The sequence below is a fragment of the Podarcis melisellensis genome, assembly GCF_964234715.1.
Source record: "Podarcis melisellensis genome assembly, chromosome: 2".
NCBI lineage: Eukaryota > Metazoa > Chordata > Lepidosauria > Squamata > Lacertidae > Podarcis > Podarcis melisellensis.
The window spans coordinates 35910235-35933077 of record NC_138529.1 but is presented as its reverse complement, the minus strand read 5'-3'; the positions used below and the strand labels follow the sequence as shown (position 1 = coordinate 35933077).

At 39.1% G+C, this 22843-nt stretch overlaps 1 protein-coding gene across 8 annotated transcripts in view; it reads left to right on the top strand.

Annotated features, from left to right (window-relative positions):
• Positions 1 to 22843, top strand: part of TNRC6C (trinucleotide repeat containing adaptor 6C) — a 115627-nt gene that overhangs the window by 5131 nt on the left and 87653 nt on the right. For all 8 annotated transcript variants that reach the window (XM_081897442.1, XM_081897438.1, XM_081897437.1 and 5 more), the window contains exon 2: positions 20473 to 20569. In XM_081897442.1, coding sequence (XP_081753568.1) covers positions 20507 to 20569 — 63 coding nt within the window. In that variant the 5' untranslated portion in view covers positions 20473 to 20506. The remainder of the gene's footprint in view (positions 1 to 20472; positions 20570 to 22843) is intronic.

Genomic DNA, 22843 nt, shown 5'->3' with positions numbered 1-22843 from the left:
ATTCTTGATTTATTCCTGAAGTTGGAATAGATGTATGCTTTTGGTGATGGTTATTAGCCCTCTTGGGCAGCCACAATATTAGGATAGTAATTAAACATTTTAACATTTTGTACTATTTTAAATATAATATTTCTTTGATATTCCTTGTATCATAAAAAATCACATGATCACTGTAGCAGAATCATATGCCCAGCAACAGAGGTTGTGTGCGATTTTGTTGTCATCTTTTAGTCAGACATTTTAGCAAGGTGTAACCCTCCATCATCAGAATAAATAGTATCCCAAACTCTTGTTTGAAGGCATTACAAAACCTTTTGTATGTGAAAATAGTCAATCTAGGAAAGAATAAACATTTTTGAGTCTGTTTCTCTGTACTTCTATTTTAAAATGCAAACAGATTTCCATGTGTAGGGAATTCGGTTTTATTTATAAGCAAAATGGTTGCCATAGTGATTGCCAGTTTTGGGACACTTATAAATCTAAAGATGTAGCTTTATAGATATACCTACTAAAACATCAACATGAAATTTTTTTGGCACTCAGAATCTTAAGGGCATAAAAATAAAGCCGCCGTGTGTGCAAGAATGGATAATACTTTTAAATTACATTTAGTTGTTCTATGCAGCTGGTCTTGTAGAGATAAATATGCACTTTTCCCAATGCTGTCATCTGGCTCCTTTCCAAAACAAGCTGGAGGAGGAGGTCAGGGGTGGGGCAGACTTCTACTTCAGCAAAGGAAGGCTTTCAGATGGAAAGAATTGCTAGAGAAAGTCCCTATGAGAACACTGCAGACTTAAAGCTTAGTTCCCACCCCGTTTCTATTCACACAGGGATATATGTTAATTTATTTGCTTTTTGAAATCTGTTACAATATTTCAGACAAAATAATTTCAAATGTGTACATCAATACACATTTGTTAATCTGCTAAGTTTTTCCATCTATTATGAACTATAGAAGGTTGTTGCTTTGTTGTATGACTAGGATTCTCATTCTTTACCTTGTAAGCTATTTTTGGCTTGTTTTATTTATTGTTTATTTTTAGAACCCGTTTAAAATTCAGATTACAAGATAATGTCATATTTGGAATATTTCTCCCCTTGTCTTGAAGCTGCAGGAAGGAGTTCATAAGGCCATTTAGTAGTAGAGATGAATGATAAGAAACCTCTTAAGTGCCCAGTGATGATGTAGTCTAGCCAATTTTGTATCAGCTGTTACCTTCTGGTGATAACGGGTAAAGGTTTTCAGTAGCTTTATAAAGACATCAGCCAGGTCAAAAGAATTAGAGACCCAATATATTTTGCTGAATTGCAATACGCTATGACAATAACAAATTTAATTACAAAACTGGCTTTCAATTGTTCATAATCTTTGTATTTAGAGGATAAATATAGCAAGTTGTGGAAACAGATTAGTCATAACTGCTGTCTTCTATCCTGCAGCCCATTCAGAAACATTCTAAATTGAAGGACTGTTACATTGTTGGCTGTGGAACTTGCTTTAAAGTATGTGTGCACTGGCTAAGATTGAGACAGCTCCCATTTATGTGTACAAAGCAGTTGCGCATATGCAGAAGGAGGTGACCATAAAAAAAATATTTCTGGTGGCATCTTCTCATTGCTCATGGGATTCTGCTCCACAGAACTTGTGATCATTGTGGTGGGTACAGAGGGCTGCTGGAGAGCAAAGCTAAAAGTTGTGTGGGGGTGCATGATATTCTGGATGTTGACCCATATTGTGAGTTAAAAGCAAACTTATCAGTTGTAAACATTTCCACTCAGAAATAGAAAGTACACAAACAGCTTCATTCTCAAGTAAAAAACAATGTGTATTTTATGAGATTTTTTTTAATGGTCGCTTATTTCTTTAATCTCGTTAAGCCTTCTATAATTCTAGCCTGTTTTTCCATTGCTTTCTCTGTGGAAACCTATTATGAACTGTGCCACATGTCAGCATGTGATTGCTTGATTTTTATTTTTTAAATATATTTACTTCAATAACATTCCTCCTGAATGTTCATTTGGGTGTGGTTTTGTATTTTAAGAATAGATGCAACCCATGCACAAACTTTGACCCATGAAACATAAAGTGTCTGAGACAGTAAAGGCTAGTTACCAGAGCCCCTCTTGTTATATTTTACAGCTGTGAAGGGCTTAAGAGAGTGAAAGCAGTATCTGTGCTACAGAAGTGATGTTTTATGGCTGGCTGCCCAGATTGTCTAGCTTTGCACACAGCTCTGCAGTTTGTCTTCAGAGGGCTGGAGAGGTGGAATGTATTCTTAATAAACAGCCTCATCTCTGCAGAATTGTATTTCCCTATTTAAAAAAGGGGTCCTTTTTCCAGTCTTCATTTTTATTTAAAAAGTTGCAGTTTAACTACCTAATATTAAATTTTGTTTTAAAACTGGCTGGGTTACCATTGCTCAAATATCGTTTTAGAAAGACTGCTCTCAGAAACAATGTTAGTTCCACCCTCCTCCCCCTCCGAATAAGATTCCTAATTGGTTTGAATAGCCCTAAAAACAATATTGTTGTAATTGCCACCTTGCTATAATTGCCAGGACAGTAACCCCTTCTTCTCCATCTGCCTTGCTCCTGTGGCATATTATAGTCAAGGAGAATAATGCACATGGCATACCAATATTTCTATAGCAGTCTTTTGTTGGTAAATGTCTGCTGACCTCTCTTCCCTTGTGTCTGATCATGGCTGTTGTCTCTCTCACCCCACTCCTTAAGTTGGTATTTCCTAATATTTTCAGAGCTGAATTTTTTTTATTGTAGAGGGGGTTCTTCAGGAACAAAAGCAAAAGTAAAATTGGCTGCATTCACTTGGTGCCCTTGCACAAGTTCAGGACTTTTGATCCATCAGGAGGTGCACAATAATAGAGGAGGGGAGCAGATTGTCACTCCCCCCCCTCAACCTTTAGTACCCTGCCCTGAAAACCAGTTGAGAAGGCTCTCCTTCAGAACAGATTTTCTGGGGGATGCAGGTGGGTGGTGTTGTTTTTTATTTAAAAAAGCAGAATTAAAAGCAGCGGGAGGCCCCATTAGTTAACATGGTATATCAGGTTAAGAATGGTTTCAGGTTAAGAACAGACCTCTGGAATGAATTAAGTTCGTAACCAGAGGTACCACTGTACTCTGTTTTCCCTGTATATTTAGCATGAGTTGTTTTTGTGAAAGGAATGGGAAGGAAAGAGGAAAGCAAGTTTGCTGCTCCACTGGTCAATGGATGGGGCCAAGTTGGTGGTCTTCCTCAGAGGCAGGAAGTGTGATTTCCCAGTGGCCCTTGGTGCCATGACTGATGGCAGACATCATTGGTAAATCAGTTCAGACTTAGGTTCTGTGTTAGAACTGCATATAATCATGGCAGACTGCAATGGAAAAGTGATATAGGAACCCAGCTCTCCTGGTTTCACTATTCTATACATCTTCATCTAGAGCCAGACGAAGGTGATTGTCCCTCTTCCACACCAAGGCTAGTAAAGTAGCTTCTCAACTAGATTAGGATAAGAAGTTTCAAACACGTCTGTACAGAGAGGTGTACTATAATTCTTATATAATGTATGTTATAGGTTGTTTTGATAATTCAGTATAGATGCTGTTAAACTGTGGAATTAAAACTGCACCTTTTAAGTGCTACTTTAATCAAAAGAAAACAAAAGGGCAGTATTACGTAGAAACAAGAAGGCTTAATAGAAATAAAGAGGATTATGAAGCAATTTAAGCATTACAACTTCAGATGGCATCAAGGTTGGATGGTATGCTAATCAGTTTTGGCTTTTTACCAGGTAAAATGATGGGTTTATAACCTTTAAGGGCTCAGCTTTCTCATTAAAAGAAAAACTTTGACAAACATGCACTACAGGTGGAATCCAACATTGTTTAAATTGGTCTCTGTGTGCTCCCCAAATTTCTTTGGAGTGTTCCCCCAATCATCTGGAGAATATTTTGAGTGCACATGGAATATTGCATGGGGGAAGAGAAGAAGGTAAAGTCCTGTTGTGCAGGTTGGTTCATTCTACTTATGAATGGACAGTGTTGGATACAAGCCTGTATTGGCTTTATTGTATTTGGGCATGTATTGATAATGAGCTTAGAAAGGTAGTAGTAAATGAAAAATGATGTAAAACTGCACTGTGTGTAATATTTATGTCTTTAGATAATGAATGTCTCTCTATTTGGCTTGATAGGTTGCCATGAAAGCTGTACCTTTGGAAACTAGCAGATTTGAATATAATTAGAGACAAATTACTTTACAAAAACATCAATACAGAATAAAAAACCCTCCTCTGTACTAATGTTTTTGTATAGTCTTTTTTTTCTAATTACATTTTTCAAAGGCACAGATAATGCCACAAATGTTTCTGCTAGCCTGTGACCATTTCATTAAATTTGTGAAGTACAAGTGTACTAGAATGCTCCATCTACAGCCTGAAACATAGTTTTCATTGTTTCTTTCTGAATACATGTGCAGTAATAATAATGGTTGACATTCAGTCACCCGTTTTCCCAAAGACAGTTGCTTGCATTGCATCAGAGGCTTTAGGGATGGCTTGTTGGCATGTACAACCACTGTTCTAAGAGGGAATTGGAAAACTGCTGTATGCACAGTTTTGGATTGAATATCTTATTTTAAAGGGCTCAAATTGAAGCAGTGTGATTCAAATGAACCTTATTTCATATCAGTGGGGATGTAAGCAAATGCCTGATGAAATCCATGGCCTTGAAATCACAACTTAAATGTAAATATTGCTTCCCCTTTTTTGACTGATAGCATTGTGTTGGTAATGTGCACTTTGTAGTGGTATGGTACATATGCTCCCAATGTAGAGTTTGCTACTCTTGGAATGATACCAATGTAGAACTTTTAATTTATTTTTCTACTGGTTCTAGTGGTAAAAACGTAAGGCAGTAATGTACAGTGGTACCTTGGGTTACATACGCTTCAGGTTACATAGGCTTCAGGTTACATACGCTTCAGGTTACAGACTCCGCTAACCCAGAAATAGTGCTTCAGTTTAAGAACTTTGCTTCAGGATGAGAATAGAAATCATGCTCCAGCGGTGCGGCAGCAACAGGAGGCCCCATTAGCTAAAGTGGTGCTTCAGGTTAAGAACAGTTTCAGGTTAAGTACAGACCTCTGGAATGAATTAAGTACTTAACCCAAGGTACCACTGTATTATGGTATACTGTGCCTGAGTGTTGCAGTGTGGATCATAGTTTTTCAGAACTACGTTTAGTTTCAGAGTATGTCATATTGTTATAAAATAGTGATTGTAGTATCTGCATTTTCTGTACTTTATAAACAGCTATATTGAACTTCTGTTGGTGAAAAATGAATCATTTTAAATAAAAACCATAGTTTCACATGATTTTTGAAAAAAGTAATGTTGAAGTAATTCTTTGGTAAAAACTCAAAAATCCACTGTTGAGCAATGTGTTTATTACGATCATCTAAAATGCTACAAAATTGAGGCAAGCTTTGAGTTTACCAGAACTCCTTTTCAGACAGAATGTTACAAAAGTAGGCTGGATGTTGTAACCATGGGATCTGCTTAGACTGCATTCCAAAATGGAGACTGCAAGCTGAAAATGTCCTTCCCAGGTGCTTCAGATATCAGGTTACACACCTCAGATTCCGGGATATAGAAGCAATGGCTAGTCTCTGGTTCTTAGAAATTAAAGTCTGGCTTGTAACTGGCTGTGTAGGAAGCAAGTAAAAGAGAAACGTGCATGGCTGTCTTTAATTTATCAAAACCAGAGATTAATTTTGGACATTGTAGTACTTAAAAAGAGTAAACTGAAGCAAAACTGAATGGTATTACCTCTTAGTTGGAGTCAGTCTCCAGGTCATACACACAGAGGGTATGGTTCATCTAAAGAGCATCATCAGCAGAAGCCTTACACAAGAACTTCTGCTTGTGCAACAGGACTTTCTTTCCCACTCTTCCCCCATGCCCCATGTAATTGGCTGGTGTGGGTGTATGTCAGAAGGACCCCCAGAACAGCATACGTGGGCGTAGGTGTGGGTGTTGGTCCATCTGGCAAGCCGAAATGCTTGTGCAGACTGAACACTCATCCTAGCACATGGGTTTGGAGCAGATCCGGCTATAAGTCTGATTTACTATCTCATTAAACATAGGAAGTGCAGAAACTACTTCCCTAAAAGCCAGTCTTGTTGTTTTCAAATACAGTGGTACCTTGGGTTACAAACACCTCAGGTTACAAACACTTTAGGTTACAGACTACACTAACCCGGAAGTAGTACCTCGGGTTAAGAGGTTTGCCCCAGGATGAGAACAGAAATCACACTCTGGCGGCAGCAGGAGGCCCCATTAGCTAAAGTGGTACCTCAGGTTAAGAACGGTTTCAGGTTAATAACGGACCTCCGGAACGGATTAAGTTCGTAACCAGAGGTATCACTGTATGCTTCTCCTAAGGTGAGCAAATTACATAGTTACATGGTGCCATTTTAATATGATTCATGTATTTTATTAAGAAAAAGTTGATTTAACAAAATTAATGGTACATAAAAGAGGTTTGTCTACATTAATACTACAGTACTCAAAAATTAGGTTCATGGATACAATTTGAATTTTCTCTTTTCCTAGTTATATAGCTATGTGTATAAGTGGCAGCTCATAGGTTCCCTTTTACAAGCTCATCTCCCACTGAGCACCCTTTTCTCTCTAAACTTTCAGAAGTTATTCACCTAGGGTATATACTGTAAGGTTTGGTAAACGCATCCATATTGGGGCTAATACAGTATTTTTAGCTTACAAGAGTGCATTTTTTGTACTTGAATGGCTTAAGGCAGGATTAAGCAAATTTCATTAAAAAGTGCTCTTTGTGGATTTCAGCTTTCACCTGTATGTGAATAGTATGGAATGATATGATGGCTTCTCATCTTACATTAAAGAGCATTACTGTTTAGTAGCTATAAAATAATATTTCAGTAGCAGTTAGACTAGAGTCATTTGTATAAGCTACAAAGACAATGTTAAAAAAAAAGGTGCCTTTCTGTTTGAGATTCAGTGTAGCAAGTACAAAGCACTTAATATTCTGCCTTACTACTATAACCACCATAATAAATCTTAATTCCAAGTATTTCTAAGTCCTCTATTTTGTCACGTAAGCAAACGTTTTCTCACTTAATCCCTCCCACTCCTGATTTGATGTTTCCCTCCTCTTGAGAATCCCAGGACCCTTGACATTTCATTGTGTCTCTTGACTAGCTCGCCAGGGGTCTGAGTTTAGAATTCTTCCCATCTACTTAATACACTGAATTCCATATTCACAATGCTTCTAACAAGTATGGAATTTAGAAAACTCTTAAAGGATCTATTGAATTTACAAAAGAGGCTGTCAGTTCATTGAAGAGTTACTGCACATCTGCAGCTCGGATGTTGTTTTACTATAATGTTAAGTAGGAATATAATGTTCAAAAGTTCTTTTGAAAAATCACAATTTCAAAGCAATCCTAAACTTTAAGCCAGCAGTTTCCAACCATTTTGTTCCAGAAACTGTCAACTAGTTTGGGATATGATATACCTTGTTCTGTGAAAGAACTGTTGTGCTTTTTAAAAGTACAACCAGTGTGGAACTGAGACCCATTCAGTTATGAATTTTTGCCAGTCCTTGAAAAACAGTGAGAAGATTTCTCCCATTTCCCACAAGCCTATCTTATTAGCTACCTCCTCCTAGTTTCCTTAGTGATTTTGATTTGCAAAATACCTGGCACAGGTATTTTGCAAAAGTAGCTCAAGTTGTTCATTGCAACACCACTTCTGGTAAGAATGATTGCAAGTGAGGGGGGAGACTAGCAGCTGCTGCTGCAGTGTTAGAACCCAAGTGGCAGCAGATGTTAAGCTGAATATTGTGTTAGTTCACCCATAATGTCAAAGCATGGATTGGTGCTATTATAAGAGTGATTTCTGTGCTCACACTTCCCTTGTTTCCCTTGAGCACTGCAATTTCCTCTCAATATTTTGACAAACCATAGTATGGCATTAATATCTAGATTGGCAGTCTGAATCATTTTCTTGCTTTTCAAACCTGAGTTTGATCATGGTATGCAAGATGAGCACAAACCATAGTTTTGTAACAGGACTGTGGTCTGATGCAAATATGTGTGTATAAGGACACAAGTTATTTTGGACCAAGTTATTGTAGCAAGACATCATCTAATTACCATCAAACATCACTTGGGGCATTTGTGAAGTTGTGGTAGCTTTGCAGAAACCTATAAGGCCTGCATATTTGATTTATTTCACTTGCATAAGGATGGGTCCCCTCCCCTTTTTATCCTGGTTGCTCAACAGTCATTTCTTGATGGAGTAGTGATTTGCTACCTTTCACAATAATGGTGAAATTTTCAGTAATAAAGTCTTGATAGCGTGATTAGGGATTATGTTGAAGCAGAGTCTGCCAATTGAATTAAGAGGTCTTCCTAACTGCCAACCTGTGCTATTAACTTCATTGTTTTAGCCTCTGTTATCCCAAAGTGAGAACAGAGGTGAGGAAATTATCTGATTATCCAGGAGCACTGTCTTCTTTTTTCATTTTCTTCAACTGAGAGTTTACCCTTTGACTGGGTAAAAAATTTGTAGCACAGAAAACGCAAGATCAAGATTGCCATTCCAGTGAATTGCCCAATATATTCATGGCAGTTACTAAGATCACTCAGTTTTCTGCTCCCTAAAGACCTATGATGTTTGTGGGATCTATGCAGGTCTGGCTCCAGAGCTTTGGGAGCTGCCCTGAATGGTCCCTGGGAGTCCCCTAGTGGCTCTTCCAGTGCCCATTGCCACTTGGGCCCTTGTGAAGCCACTGCTGATGGTGCCAACATCCTGCTCATGGGATTGCCTAGTAAGTCACAGTCCATTACAGTGCTGCTGCTGGATAAGTGCACAAGAGGGTGGTGCAGTCATCAACCTTCCCTTCCCTTCCAGTGGTGCCAGTGCTTCAGTGGGTCCTGGCTCATTACAACACCAGTGTTGCTGCTGTCAGGGGCTCTAGTGGCAGCAGGTATTGGTGGGGACAGGCAAGGCTTCAAGTGACGATAGGCCCCAAGAGTGTGTAAGTTGTCCATGCTTATCTCTAGTAGTATTTTTCAACAAGTTGGTTTATACACATCTTCAGGAATGAATGTGGAGCACATACTTGTGGTTGAGATTGCTGCTGCTGTTGACTGCTCTTGAACAAACTTGAAGAGCCCTGCTGGACCAGGCCAATGGACCACCTAACCCAGCATCTTGTACTCACAGTGGCTGATTTGAACACAAGAGCCCTCTCCCTTCTTATGGTTTCCAGTAACTATCATTCAGCTATGGAGGCAGAACATGGGGAGGGTGGGACGACAAAAGAGAAGAATAGACAAGAAAAATGGGGGCTCTTTTCTTTCAGAGTAATACAAGTGTGGAAGATTCTAATGCCTCCCTTTTCAGTCCAAATACCTCTTTTAGCATGTATTTTTACTTAATCATTCCATGTTCATGCAAGTCTAGCTAACAGGCTTGCCCTTTATAACAGCTTCTGCATGGGAGAATTGCTGGAAATGAGGAATTTGCATTAGTTATGGCTCGTATTGGAGCACGTGCATATCCACCTTTTAGCCATGCTACAAAAAAAGAAGTTCTACGCCCAGGTAATCAGCTCTCTGCCAAGTAAGGTTGAGATCTGTCACCATTCATAAATTTAGCACATTGAGCAAGTTTTGCATACCGTACATTTGTGGGGTGTGAGGGTGTTAAAATAATTTATTTAGGTTTTGCTAGTCGTTAAAGGGCTAGAACATTGATGCTGTGCCCAGTCGTAGATGCCCTGCCCCCTAACTATTGGGAGTCTCTTTCAAGCACAATGTGATAATATGTATAAACTTTTTAAAAATGAAAACTGAGATTCAGGAAGCTGGACTAGTCATCTATTGCTTTGTTTTTTCAGAATTATAGCATGGGCACAACCTCACCATTGGCATCCTTTTGAAGAGACTCTAGTGTTCATCCTTCTATGTTGAGAAATCCCTCACAAGGAAGAGTTAGCTCTCTTTCATTGAGTTACATTTCTTCCTCCTATAATATCCCTCTTTTCAGTTTAATTTGCCAAACGTAAACCATTCAGTCTGAGAAGCATTCTGTGCCAGCTTTTTGCCTCAGGCTAAACTTGTTTTGGAAAGTTTCAGGGTAATGGTTCAGCCATTTCAGAGGAAAGAGATGGGGGAAACAAACTGTTTTAGTGCTTCCATCTTTTGGCGGAATACACTGAAACAAAAAGAAAATTCCCTGAGAAAGCTTAAGTTTACAGCAGCTGATTGCTTTGAACTACTGCTATGTTTCTTGATTCTCAGTAGGTATGACCAGATGTTAGGATAGACATCAGCTATGAACATTCATGCCCAGTTTTCTTCTGGTAGTGCAAAGATAGTATTTCTTTCACTATGTATTAACAATATGTCTTGCTCACTGGATCCCAAAGAGGATAGCGTATAGTTGGGAGTGATGAAGGAAATTTCTAGAGTGGTATGTAGATGGAAATGCTGAGAAGAGGCCAGGATTGCCAAAGCCAATAGCAAAAAGGGGATTATGGAATCCATGGCCTATTGGGCAAAATGTGGGATAGTGCACACACACTCATTTTACTTCCCTCTCTCGTGTTGGGGGTGATGTCAAATAGTTGACTAAGCTTTGTTGCAGGAGAGGCTGGGCAAAGGATTGGGGTAAGAGTTGAATGTGTGATGTGATGGTTATAGTAGGAAGACGAAGAAGAAGGCGTAGATGGGATACAAGAGACCTGGTGGTGGGGTTTGATTGGCACTTCTTCTGATTGTATATGTACATCTTTGGGAGGAATTGGCTAGAATAGGCTGATGAAAGAGGGGTGACAAAGTAGTGAACAATTGGGTGAAGACATAGGAATATATATGAGTTCAATTTTAGCCAATATATTTTTGTTTAGTATTTTTAGAACTTCTTCCTGTAGGGAGGGATAGAATAGTTCAAGGCTGTGGAACCTGTGCTTTCTTCTCCGATGATACTTCCATCACCCCCTGCCAGAGGTCCAAAGGTCAGGGATGGTGGGAGTTGGAGACCAATAGCATCTGGAGGACCACAGACTTCCCACCCCTGCTTTAGTGTAGACCTCTCAATGTGGTGTCTCATAATCAATATAGTGACATTTAATTATCCAATTTATAGATACAACACTCTATCCTCTCTGATTCAGACCTTCACAGGTGTACTGTGATATTGCTGTCATGTATTCTGCCTTGCTCATTTGTTATAGTGGAGGAGGCACCTTTCTGCTCTTGCAATTGAAATGATTACTGAAGCCCTTGCATGTACACAACTTCCATATCTGTATGCCAGTAGATTATAGCAGTTTAAACACCATTCTAAATTTGGTAGCATGGTAAAGCTTTTGTTCACAGTTTCAAGGCACATTTGACCCAACAGTGGCAAACAGGAAGGAAATCTCCATGCTCAGTGGTCTCTTTCATCTTTCAGCCAATGCTTCGTTTCTGTGTTTCAAAATAAACAAACAGAGGAGGAATGTGTAACATATACTAGGGTTTTATCAATGCGTTTGTAATCACAGTTCTAAAAATAACTTCATGAACACTGAAGAACCTTAAATATTATCCTTTCATTTCACTGCTAGATGATTACACATGGGATGTGTCAGCAGAAGCTACTGTTTGATAGACCACTTGGATAGTCAGTTCTATTATTTTAAGCTTATTTAAGTGCATGTGCTTAGAAATGTCATTATGTAAAACAGTTCTGAAAACTGAACTCTATTTTTTTAAAAAACAAAAGTATCATTTTCTGACTTAATTTGAGCTGCTAATACAAATGTACCTGGGAGTACTTCCCATTGAAGGCCTTAGAATTAAAAGTAAACTTCATGAATAGGATTGAGCTATTAAACTCAGAAACATGTATTTAGAAAAAATAGTGTTTCATTGTGAATTACACTTATGCCTCTTATACTTATCACTAATACATTAATTTGGTGGTATTCAAATCACATTGTATTTTTAATCAAGAGGAGAATGCTTGTGGTTCTCTGATTAGCTTTGAGAGATTCTAATTTAGTAATGTTTTGAAGCTAGTTAAGTACTGCTTTAAATAAACAAATGAATATGTGTAGAGAAACTAACATTGGAGACAGTAGATCAGATCCTATAATTTTAGTATTTGGTCATCTCTAGTGAAATATTCCTAGAATCATAGAATTGAAGAGTTGGAAGGGAACCTGAGGGTCATCTAGTCCAAACCCCTGCAATGCAGGAATGTCAACTAAAGCATACATGACAGATGGCCACCCAACCTCTGCTTAAAAACCTCTAAGGAAGGAGAGTCCACCACCTCCTGGGGGAGCCCTTTCCACTATTGAAGAGCTTTTACTGCCAGAACGTTCTTCTTAATGTTTAGTCAGAACCTTCCTTTCCAAATACACTCAATACAGCTAAAACTGAGGCATTTCCCTAATAAGTTAAAATTTACGTTAGCCTTCCTTTCAGTTTAGATCTTTGTGAGAAATCCTCTGTGTGCCCTATCTTTGGAAATGACATACAGTACATGGCTACTGGTGAAAAGGTCGTCTCAGTAACGATACCCTGGTTGTAGACTTCCTTCCTAAGACATGTTTATGTCATGCTTTGTCAAGCAAAGGCCTGTTGTCTTGAGTTTTTAATGCCACCTAAATTACTTGATTTTATTTTTATCTTCTGAATAAATTGCTTTTATGGATTGCACTTTTGTATTTTGTTTGTTTGTTGTTACCTGACTTGTTGCTCTTGAGAAGGCAGGTTAATAAATTCTGCTAATAAGTACAAAATAGCAGGAATTCACTCTATCCTGCAGTCCAGCCCTTTTGAATTACAACTTTATGCATTAATATTTTGAAAGGAAAAATAGTTGTTTCCAGATTCATGTGGAATACAGTAGCTATATTTAAGTAAGGTTTTAGGAGTATGTGCAATGGAAAAAAGGACATGCTGGGTCCATTACCTAGTGCATGTTCAGAGATGCTGAACCTAAGGATGAAAATCAAAGCTGTGATTAAATGCTTTGCATCTAACAAAATAAGCAAGAAATTGCAGGTCAGAATAACAAAACAATGTGAGGAACATTGGGCAAAAGATTCCTGCATAGCAGGGGTGGACTGGATGACCCTCATGGTACCTTCCAACTCTACAATTCTGTGATTCTATTATTCTATGAATTATATCTAGATATCCTTACAGTATCTGAAAAATATGAATTTAAGTCAGTGGGTGACAATCTTCCAACAATAGGCTAGAGTACTTTAGCAAATCTTAGAATGGCTGTAAGACTTGAGTATTCATGCAGAATGATTTTTTTAAAAGGGGCAAGAAGTGGGTGTAACTGCATGATCTGATCCTTTTGTGTATATTCCAGATCCGTCTGTACACATATTCAGATCTAACTCTGTATTCTGCAACATTTGAAACTTTCCAATGTCAAGCCCTAAGTGTGTAGCTTGTTTTGTAGTTTACTACAAAACACTGAGAGTTGTACTCTCATTGTACAACTCAGGATTTGCTTGTCTCTGGTGTACATGAATTGTAATGATCCTATACTGGATCTTATAATACAGTCTGACAAAAAGGCTTCCTGTTACACCTTGTCTTAAACATGCTGTTCATCATTTGAAAAGAAAATATGCCATAATCCAACCCCCCTCCCCCATTTTCCCCCCAATGGGGGACAAATTTGGAAAAAAAATGGTGGGAGAAGTTTCACTTCACTTCTTCCTATGATTTTTTCTGTGCCTTCCCATCTCTAAGCCTAACAAACAAACTGAACCTGCAGCAGAAGTTGTGCAAGTAGGCTTTGTTCTCATTGAGCTCTCCTTCAGTTCCTGTGGGTTAAAGGGCTGCAGTGTAATACAGAGCTGTGAGGGTGAAAAACCTGCTTTCCACTTCTAGAAACCTGTCATTATAGTCAAGGTTAGCCTCTGTTGCAGTGATGTCCTTGACTGTGAGCTTCTGCTTTCTTCAGCGTAAGTGTCTCTCTGTTGTTTGTTTCTGTGAGGACATGAAAGTTGCTTCACATATTGGGACAGTGTTGAGGTGGGTCATCTACCACTGCAGGGCACCCTGGAGGAAATAAGTGATCTTCCTTCCACAGCTAGCAGTTGAGGCACTCTGCAGCCTCCTTGAAATGCAATGGAAAGGAGGGGAGAGATTGATGGGTATCATCATATTGATGATACCACATTCCAAATGACTGAACAACCTTTTGCAGGGCTTTCATGCTGAATTTCATGAGGGGCAAGATGTATCCCTGTGGGACCTTCACATCCCCAAAGGCCATGAAATCAAGCAGTGAATGTTTCTTACCTTGTCAGGAATTGGATGCTGTTTGGAAGAACAGAAGACAGGGGAGGGTTTTTCACATCTTGCCCTGTGATCTTGCCTAGGGAGTAGCATCTGGGGATGAGAAGTGGTAAATGGGGCAGGGAAAATAGGGGTCTAAGGTATGGAAAGGACTGGAGCATTCCCTTCAAGCCACTCAACCATTCAAATTGATTTTTATTTAGAGCCAAACTTAGACATGAATGGATAACTTGGTGGTTTATTTCTAAAATACAACACAGTCAGATAAAATACATTAAAACTGCAGAAATGATTTCAACACAATCAATTAAAAAAACCTCTAAGAGTCAGAACTACAAATACCTCCAGAAATCTAATTGTGGGCAACAAAAGAGCCAGGTGTACCTCTCTAGCCACAGCAGCTGGAAAATTCCCTATCTCTCCTACCCATGTGCACTGGAGGGTGGGGGATTTGTTTGGGTTGTGACCTGTGCAGGGCAAGGAGCTGAATAGATTTAGGGCAGTGGTTCCCATTTTGCTAAGTACTGCGGACCCCCTGTCTTTCAAAAGCCAAGCCATGGACCCCCTACTTTTGAAAATGTTATCTCAGTGGTAGCTTTCGTTATGTGACATGTGCCCCGGGTGGGTGGGTTATGCAGATTCCCTATTGGGAACCACTGGTTTAGGGGTTTGGGGATCATTTATCTTCTAGAGCATCCATACCGTATTTTTCGCCCCATAGGACGCACCGGCCCATAGGACGCACCTAGTTTTTTTGGGGGAAAATAAAGGAAAAAAATTATTCCCCCCCCCCCAGGTGCAGGGCTGGGGCGGGGGAAGCCCGATCTTCCCCAGCCGCCAGAACAGGCTGCTATCCGCAAGCCGTGGGAGAGCTGCGCGACTTTGCGCAGCTCTCCCACGGCTAGCGGAGAGATGCGCGCCCCAAGCTTCTGGGTGCAGGCAAGCTCTCTGCTAGCCGTGGGAGAGCTGCGCAAAGTCGCACAGCTCTCCCACGGCTTGCGGATAGCTTCCGACCCCTCTCGCTCTCCAGGCTTCAGCGAAAGCCTGCATTCGCCCCATAGGACGCACACACATTTCCCCTTCATTTTTGGAGGGGAAAAAGTGCATCCTATAGGGCGAAAAATATGGTATTTTACCAGTGAAGTTGTTGGCCTACTGGTATTTCTAAAATTGTCCCCTAGCAGCATGTTCACTTCAGTTATAGAGGACTGCACAAGCAGATATACAATCACAGACACAAATCTAATATTACAATAAGATAAAATCCACTCAAGTAATCAAGTCTCCCAAAGTTGGAGGGGGCGCTATCTGGAGAGGCATCTAGACCAACATTATTGGGCTGCAGTTGAAAGAAGAATTTGAAGAAACACTTAAGACATACAATTCTTTGATTTTCTCCTTGTGTGATATTTGAACCAGTAACTTTTAACAACTGATGGAGAACATGAGTTTCAGCCTTTTAAACGCTGTTTCAGTACTCATCTGGAGAGCAGAAATACCAACGACAATTTTAGCAAAGGTTTTAATATCTTTGGCTGGTGTTTGTAGTAGTGAAGAATCATTTCTTTAAAATTTTTTTTAGAAAAGGCTAATGTGTTTGTAGGCCTTCCTTTGATCAGGTCTTGCTTGGAATTCTCTCACACTTTCAAAGTTGTCAGCTGCACTGGCTGCATAGGTGTACACTCCATCTTTTGAAACGCCCAACATCAAAACTGCCATGCAACCTCACATTTTAATTATGATTCCCAGTCTTTTCTTTATTATGTGGCAGAAGCATTTTGCACGAGAGTTATAGTGAAAGCAGGATATAGGACTACAACCCACAAATCAATAGCTCTTTCCCTTCTTTTCCCTTTATGGATGCTTTAAAATGCAGCCTTTCTGCATCTATCTGGATTTGGAACAGAAAGGAGTCTTGCTTTAACACCATTGGAGAAACCTCCTGAACACCTGCTTATGGAACAATTTATCATGAGCCATTTACTAGATTTTCTTTTTAGGTTGTCTTCAACTACCATTGTAGCTGGAACTTTGTTCCAAATGCCTTTTACACTGTAACATTCTCACTGCAGTGCGAGAAGGACACAGTTTCTGTGTTTCTCTATACAGTGGTACCTCTGGTTACGTATTCATTCGTTCCAGAGATCCATTCTTAACCTGAAACCGTTCTTAACCTGAAGCACCGCTTTAGCTAATGGGGCCTCCCACTGCTGCTGTGCTGCTGGAGCACGATTTCTGTTCTCATCCTGAAGCAAAGTTCTTAACCCGAGGTAGTATTTCTGGGTTAGCAGAGTCTGTAACCTGAAGCGTATGTAACCTGAAGCGTATGTAACCCAAGGTACCACTGTATATACATTCAAGGATTATTTAGTTGAAGACAGGTATCCAAATTTTAAATTTTAAACAGAATATGAAGCTGGTAGTTATTGGGTAGATCCACAGTATTCTGTGGGATCAAAATTAAGCATTCGTATTTTGTAAATAAACTGTACTATTTTTTCAGCACTTTGTTAAGTTCATCTTTGGGGGGGGGGGGATTCACTGTTTTTGCCCATGGGTCATCAATTGATCATCCCTCAAGAAACAGAATTATACAACAGATTCCTTTCAATAAAATAAAGTGTAAGCATTAAACTAAGGATAACAGTTGTGTGTTGGTTGAGATCAACTATTTGGGGGGTGGGGCAGTATTTCTAGTGTAGCTCTCCTTCATGAGATGCAGTTAGTATGTGGCAAAAGTGAATCTTCTAATTTGTGAGAGATGGGAAAAAGCACCCCTTCCTGTATGGTACTAGCAGACATGGGAGCCTCCATCCAATATAGCAGAGGAAGAAATCGGTGTCATTTTTTTCTGATAGCCTATTGCTGTGTAGATAGGTGTGAAGTAGAGGTGTATATTTGAGCAGTGATAAATTACAGTGAAATCATGTCTTTAAAAAACCTAAAGAGTTTTCCTGTCCTCCCTCCCATCTTCTCTAGAGGATTGGAAAAAACCCTAGAATAGATTTGGGGGGAGGGGTGCAGGACAGAAATCATTGCACTAATAGGATGACTTCAGTAAACCCACAATGTTTAAAACAGTGGTGGCCAAACTGGGCCCTCCAGCTGTTTTGGGACTACAGTTCCCATCATCCCTGACCACTGGTCCTGTTAGCTAGGGATGATGGGAGTTGTAGTCCAAAAGCAGCTGGAGGGTCAAGTTTGGCCACCACTGATTTAAAAGCTTTACCACACACCAGCAGTGACATTTGTCTTTCTTTATTTTGTGTGAGCATCCATATTGACAAGTTAAGTATATGCTACAGACTTTAGACAGCATTTTTATCACATGGTTTAGCGCAGTGTGCGGGGACTCGCCAAGCGGGCGGCTCGGTTCAGGCGTGGCTCATGGGCCAATTAAGCGACCCTCATGGTCCGCTTCCGGCCCATGGGCCTTAGGTTGCTGACCTCTGGCCTATGGGAAACCCACAAACAGGGCCTGTGTGCAGTAGCACTCTCCACACTAGTGATTCCTGGCGAGTCTGACTCTGAATATATCTCCAATAGTGGAGATAGAACACAGCCATTGTGGCTAGTAGCCACTGACATGTCCCCTATGAATTTGTCTAATCCCCCTTTAAAGGTATCCTTCCTATACACCATGAATACATTTATACACCTCTGTCTTCTTTGCCTTACTTGCTTCTTTTTCTAAACTAAAAAGCCTCAAATGTAATCTTCCCTGATAGGGGAGTTCCTCTAACCCCTTGATCATTTTGGTTGCGTTTTGAGGTGAGGTAACTAGATCTGTACAAAGTTTTAATTTTCAAACCCTTTCTGAAATTCACAGCTGCTGGGCAGTTCCCCCCACTACAATAAATAATGAAAACTTCAAGCTGTGGTTTTCTTTTCAAGGTTTTTCTGTCCATACATTCACATTTTAAGTCTCCAAGAGTTACTCTGTGATCCAAGTCTACGACGTTTTTTCTATGATTTTAGCCATGATTGTAACACAAACATACACACAAACACTGGCTCTTTTCCTAGCATAGCAAACTGCAGCCCCCCTACATTGCAGGCTGTCAACCTTCTATCTATTTCTTTGCTTTTGTTCCTCCACAGCTTTTGTCACAGTTACAGTTTTAGTTAAAATATTCCCAAAACACAAAAGGCAAGCTTAAAGGTACTCTGGGAGCTGTAGTTCCCAAACCTCTTGATTACAGTGTTAAAGGTAGTGAAAAAGACTACATTTTGCCACCTAAGATGGATGGGAAACCTGTGGTCCTCCAGTTGTTATTGGACTTCTCCCATCTATGCCAGCCAGCATGGTCAGGGGTGGTGGAAGTTATAGTCCATCAATATCTTTGAGCGCCACAAGTTCTCCTTACCTGATCTAAGACACAACCCTTTGTATCCTAAACAGGAGTGTGTCCCCATATTCCTCAGTGAGTTAATAATAAATACTTTAAAAAAAATGTTTAGCTTCAAATTTGGCCACATTGTGTGTGTGTGTGTGTGTAATATTTTCAAATTTCTGCATGAATATACTGTTCACTACTCCCTTTGTACTGTCCAAATACTCCCTTTAAAAAGCTTCACACTGAGGTTATACTTGAAAAAAGACAGATAATTAACTCTTGAACAAATTTCTGCTTTGAGAGAGGCTTATTTTTAGCAGAGTTCGTAGTTGCTGGCTGCGTAACAACATAATTCACAGTTCATTGATCTTGCTTGTACAGAACTATGGCATAGGGTCAAAAGCTTCATCTGCTATCACAATGGGTCAGAATTTTGTATGCTGGATATCTGACACTGGGTAAAAATGACAGAAGAGTGACAGACTTCCTGCCTATTTTCTCAAATTTGCCAATTTACAAACTGTAGCACAGTGCCCATGAGAGAGATTGCTATTGTTACCAGCTGGAAAAGCGTTGGGAAATAAGCTGTAACCGTACCTATTGAAAAACAGCTTGATGGTGCGGAAGATGTGTGAGTTTTTAGCATACTTAACACATTTAGCTTGATCTGCAGCCCAGTAAAACCAAAATTCTTGGCCTGAAATTAAATTGTAGAGTGGATTGGGTTGCCTGTGTGTAATTTTTGAACCCTCTCTGGAGATACAGTGTGACTGAACCTTGGCCTTTTTATGTTCAATTACTCATAACTCTAATATTTTAAGTTCAAATACAGTACAGAAAACAAATGGCGCTTAAGTGATTTTTTAAATGTAAAAAGTATAGAATTATTCTTCAAAATAAAATTATAATCCATCTCCTCACCACCACTACCTTTGTTCCATCAGCTACTTATTTCAATTGTAATGAAATTTTAGTCCTTTTGCATTTTTAGTGAAATTTGTACCTACATCCCCACTAAAGATGTAGTTACTAGTTTTCCTAATTTGTCATTCATTAATCCCTCTAATTAATCCCTCTAACTATGGGAGGCAGTGGAAGACAGGAGTGCCTGGCGTGCTCTGGTCCACAGGGTCATGAAGAGTTGGACACAACTAAACGACTAAACAACAACACAATCCCTCTAATACTATTTTTCTATTATTTATTAGGGTTAGGTTTTTATGGGTTTTTGCATCAGGTTTCTTACCAATCTGGAGAAACTTTAAAAAAAGAGTTTCAGGTGTGTATCTTTAATGTTTCTCAAGTGTTCACTTAATAAGTTGTAGGTACTGTATTCCACTCCCCGTACACCCCTAAAATATGCTTTGGAGCAGATTCAGAGCAGATTTGGGGGACATGTGGAGTGCTGTAGTGGAATGGAGAGAGGGGAAAGAAAAGCCCTGTTGCTTGAGACATTTGCTCATACTATATTTGGTCTCATCTGTGGTATATGCAGAACAATTGAAGATGTATGGAACATACAGGAAATGTCTCTTCTAAGACTTGGAAATTTTGATTGCTTTTGTAGGGTTATTAATTAATGCCAATTCTTTCTAAATGTTGTTTGTTACAGTAGTAGAGAGTTGTGGGTTACTGATTATTATTTTTTAAATACACATTGTAGCATAAAATGCATTTAAATATTAGCAGCTTTGGATATCACTCAGGCTTATTTACAGCTTTTGTGTAAAACAACCCTCTCTAAAACAGTTACCATTCTCCCATTTTAAACAGGGAGAAAGAACAAACACAAGAAGAGGAACATTTGATGGAAGAAAAGAAAAAGAAAAAGCAGGAAGAAAAGAAAAAGAAGGAAGGTGCTCAGAAAAAGGTTTGTTTGAATGTCTCTTTCATTATGTAATTTTAGTATTTTAGGGTGATTTCACCAGTGTGTCTTGAATTAATTATTTGGATTTGCTTTTATATATAGTCCCATAGTCTGTGACCAATATTTGTAAAAGCTACCAAATTTTATGCATATATTTGGTTTTTGTCACATTTCTTCTAACAGGCAGAAATATACCATGTGATCTATGCATCTGGGCATCTAAGAAAATGCTTTTACTATAATTGGATTAGAAATGCCCATATTTATTATCCAGGAGAGGCCAGAGGCCTCCTAAACCTAACCCAGACAACTAAAGAAACCCATGGTTGATGCTATCAAAGGCTGCTGAGAGGTCCAGGAAAACCAATAGGCTTTCGCTCCTTCTATCCAATCCCCAGTAGAGTGACGAAGGCTGTTTCTATCCTGAAACAGGGCTTGAAGCCAGATCAAAATAGCCCATTTGTTAATACTTGGTCTATAGAGCATTATGTATAATTAAAGATTTTTCTTTCATACAAATTCAGTTTATAAGTTGTAGTTTAATTATGAACAATATTTTAGTAACACATGTTGCCAGGATATAAAGAAATGTGCAGCTTGTTCCACATGCCTGGGGAAGGTTGGGGATTTGGGCTTGAGCTTCTCAAAAAGCAGCAGCCCCCATGCCACAGACCAAATGGAGGAAATTTTCAGGAGCAACTTGTAGTGATGAGGGTGATGGGGATGATGATAATAAACATGTTTCTGTCCCACTGTTTTTACCAAAGGGTTCAGGTAGATTTCAAATATATCAGTGTGATATACATAAACAAAAACACAGCCTAAAATCGTAATGAATTACAACAAAAAACACATTGTAAATTAGTAGCAGAATGTATGATAAAATCAGACACCTACAAAAGCCTGCTTAAATAAAAGCGAATTCACCACCCTCCTAAACTCAGGGAGCAAGGGGCCAGACACACTTCTCTCAGGAGGCTCTTTGAAATACCTGGCCCTGGAATTCTGGCCCTGCAGTCATTTGCTCAAAGAGAAGGGGGAGCCAGAATCCCCACTGAGTATGTCCAAGCATTTGGATGTATTTTAAGCAGCTCTTTTGAGACTTGGCATTAAAAATGTTAACCTTTAACACCTCTAGTATCTACTTTTTCCACCCAAAACTTAATATATTTAAACTGCTCATAAAATTCTTTCTATGATTCTGATTTGCAAGCAACTTACAGCCATTTTATTGCATTTAAGGCAGTTTCAAGTCAATTTCTTTCAACAGAATAATGGTTATTTGCAAATATACTCGTTTAAGGTACTTGTAGATTGTACTGTGGATTCGAACCGCCGACCTTCTGATCAGCAAGGCCAAAAGGTTCAGTGGTTTAGACCACTGGTTTAGACCACAGCACCACCCGCTCCTGTTTTACCTTGTATATCTTCTAGATATAAAAATATTTCATTACTTAGTCTAATTCTTTCATTGACACTCTAAACTATTTTCATTGCTCAGTTCATGTAATTATTTAACTGCTTGTGTGATTAGTGCCAATAGTTCTCTGTAAATATACTGAAGTACCTGATTTCATAATGTATCATTATGGGTGATATTCATATTTCAAAGCTTAATACTGCCTGTCTTAGTAGTGTCTATACATAGGTAGTCTGTAAATTATAACATATATTCAAAATAAACTTTGTAGCATATGTTCTGTACATTCATTTCTTAAGTGGTAAAGCAGCGATTTGTTTTATCAAACTAGACCTGTATGTTGACTTCTGCTGCTGAGGGCCCATCTTTGCTTTCACTTTAAAGCAGAATCATGAGTTAAAATGAACAAACTTCTAGAGGAAAAGATGTAAGAAATTTTAACTTAGAAATATAGTGGCTTCCCAAGTAGAATACACATTTTTATATGCACATAAACAAATGTTTTTTATGCCATAAACTATTGCAAAAATGTATACATGCATGTGCCAGAGAGTGAGGGTTGGTCACAGCTCACATTCTTCATATATGTGCTCCTAAATATTGAGATCTCTCAAGGAAGTAGTGTTTTTGTGAAGAGATAGCTATGAAGTGATTCCCCTTTTGTGCTGAAGCCTAGTTTTACTATTGTTTGGTTGCAGTCCTAAACACCTTACTGCTTGCATCTGTAAGACTTCATTCTTCTTGTTGCACCAAGAAGAAAAAAAGTAAGCAGTATAATATACTTCAGGTGTTCTGCTGCCAGTAAAAGGCTATGGAAAAACAACAGCTCTGTCCTCCTCTATTCTTAAAAAAATTGT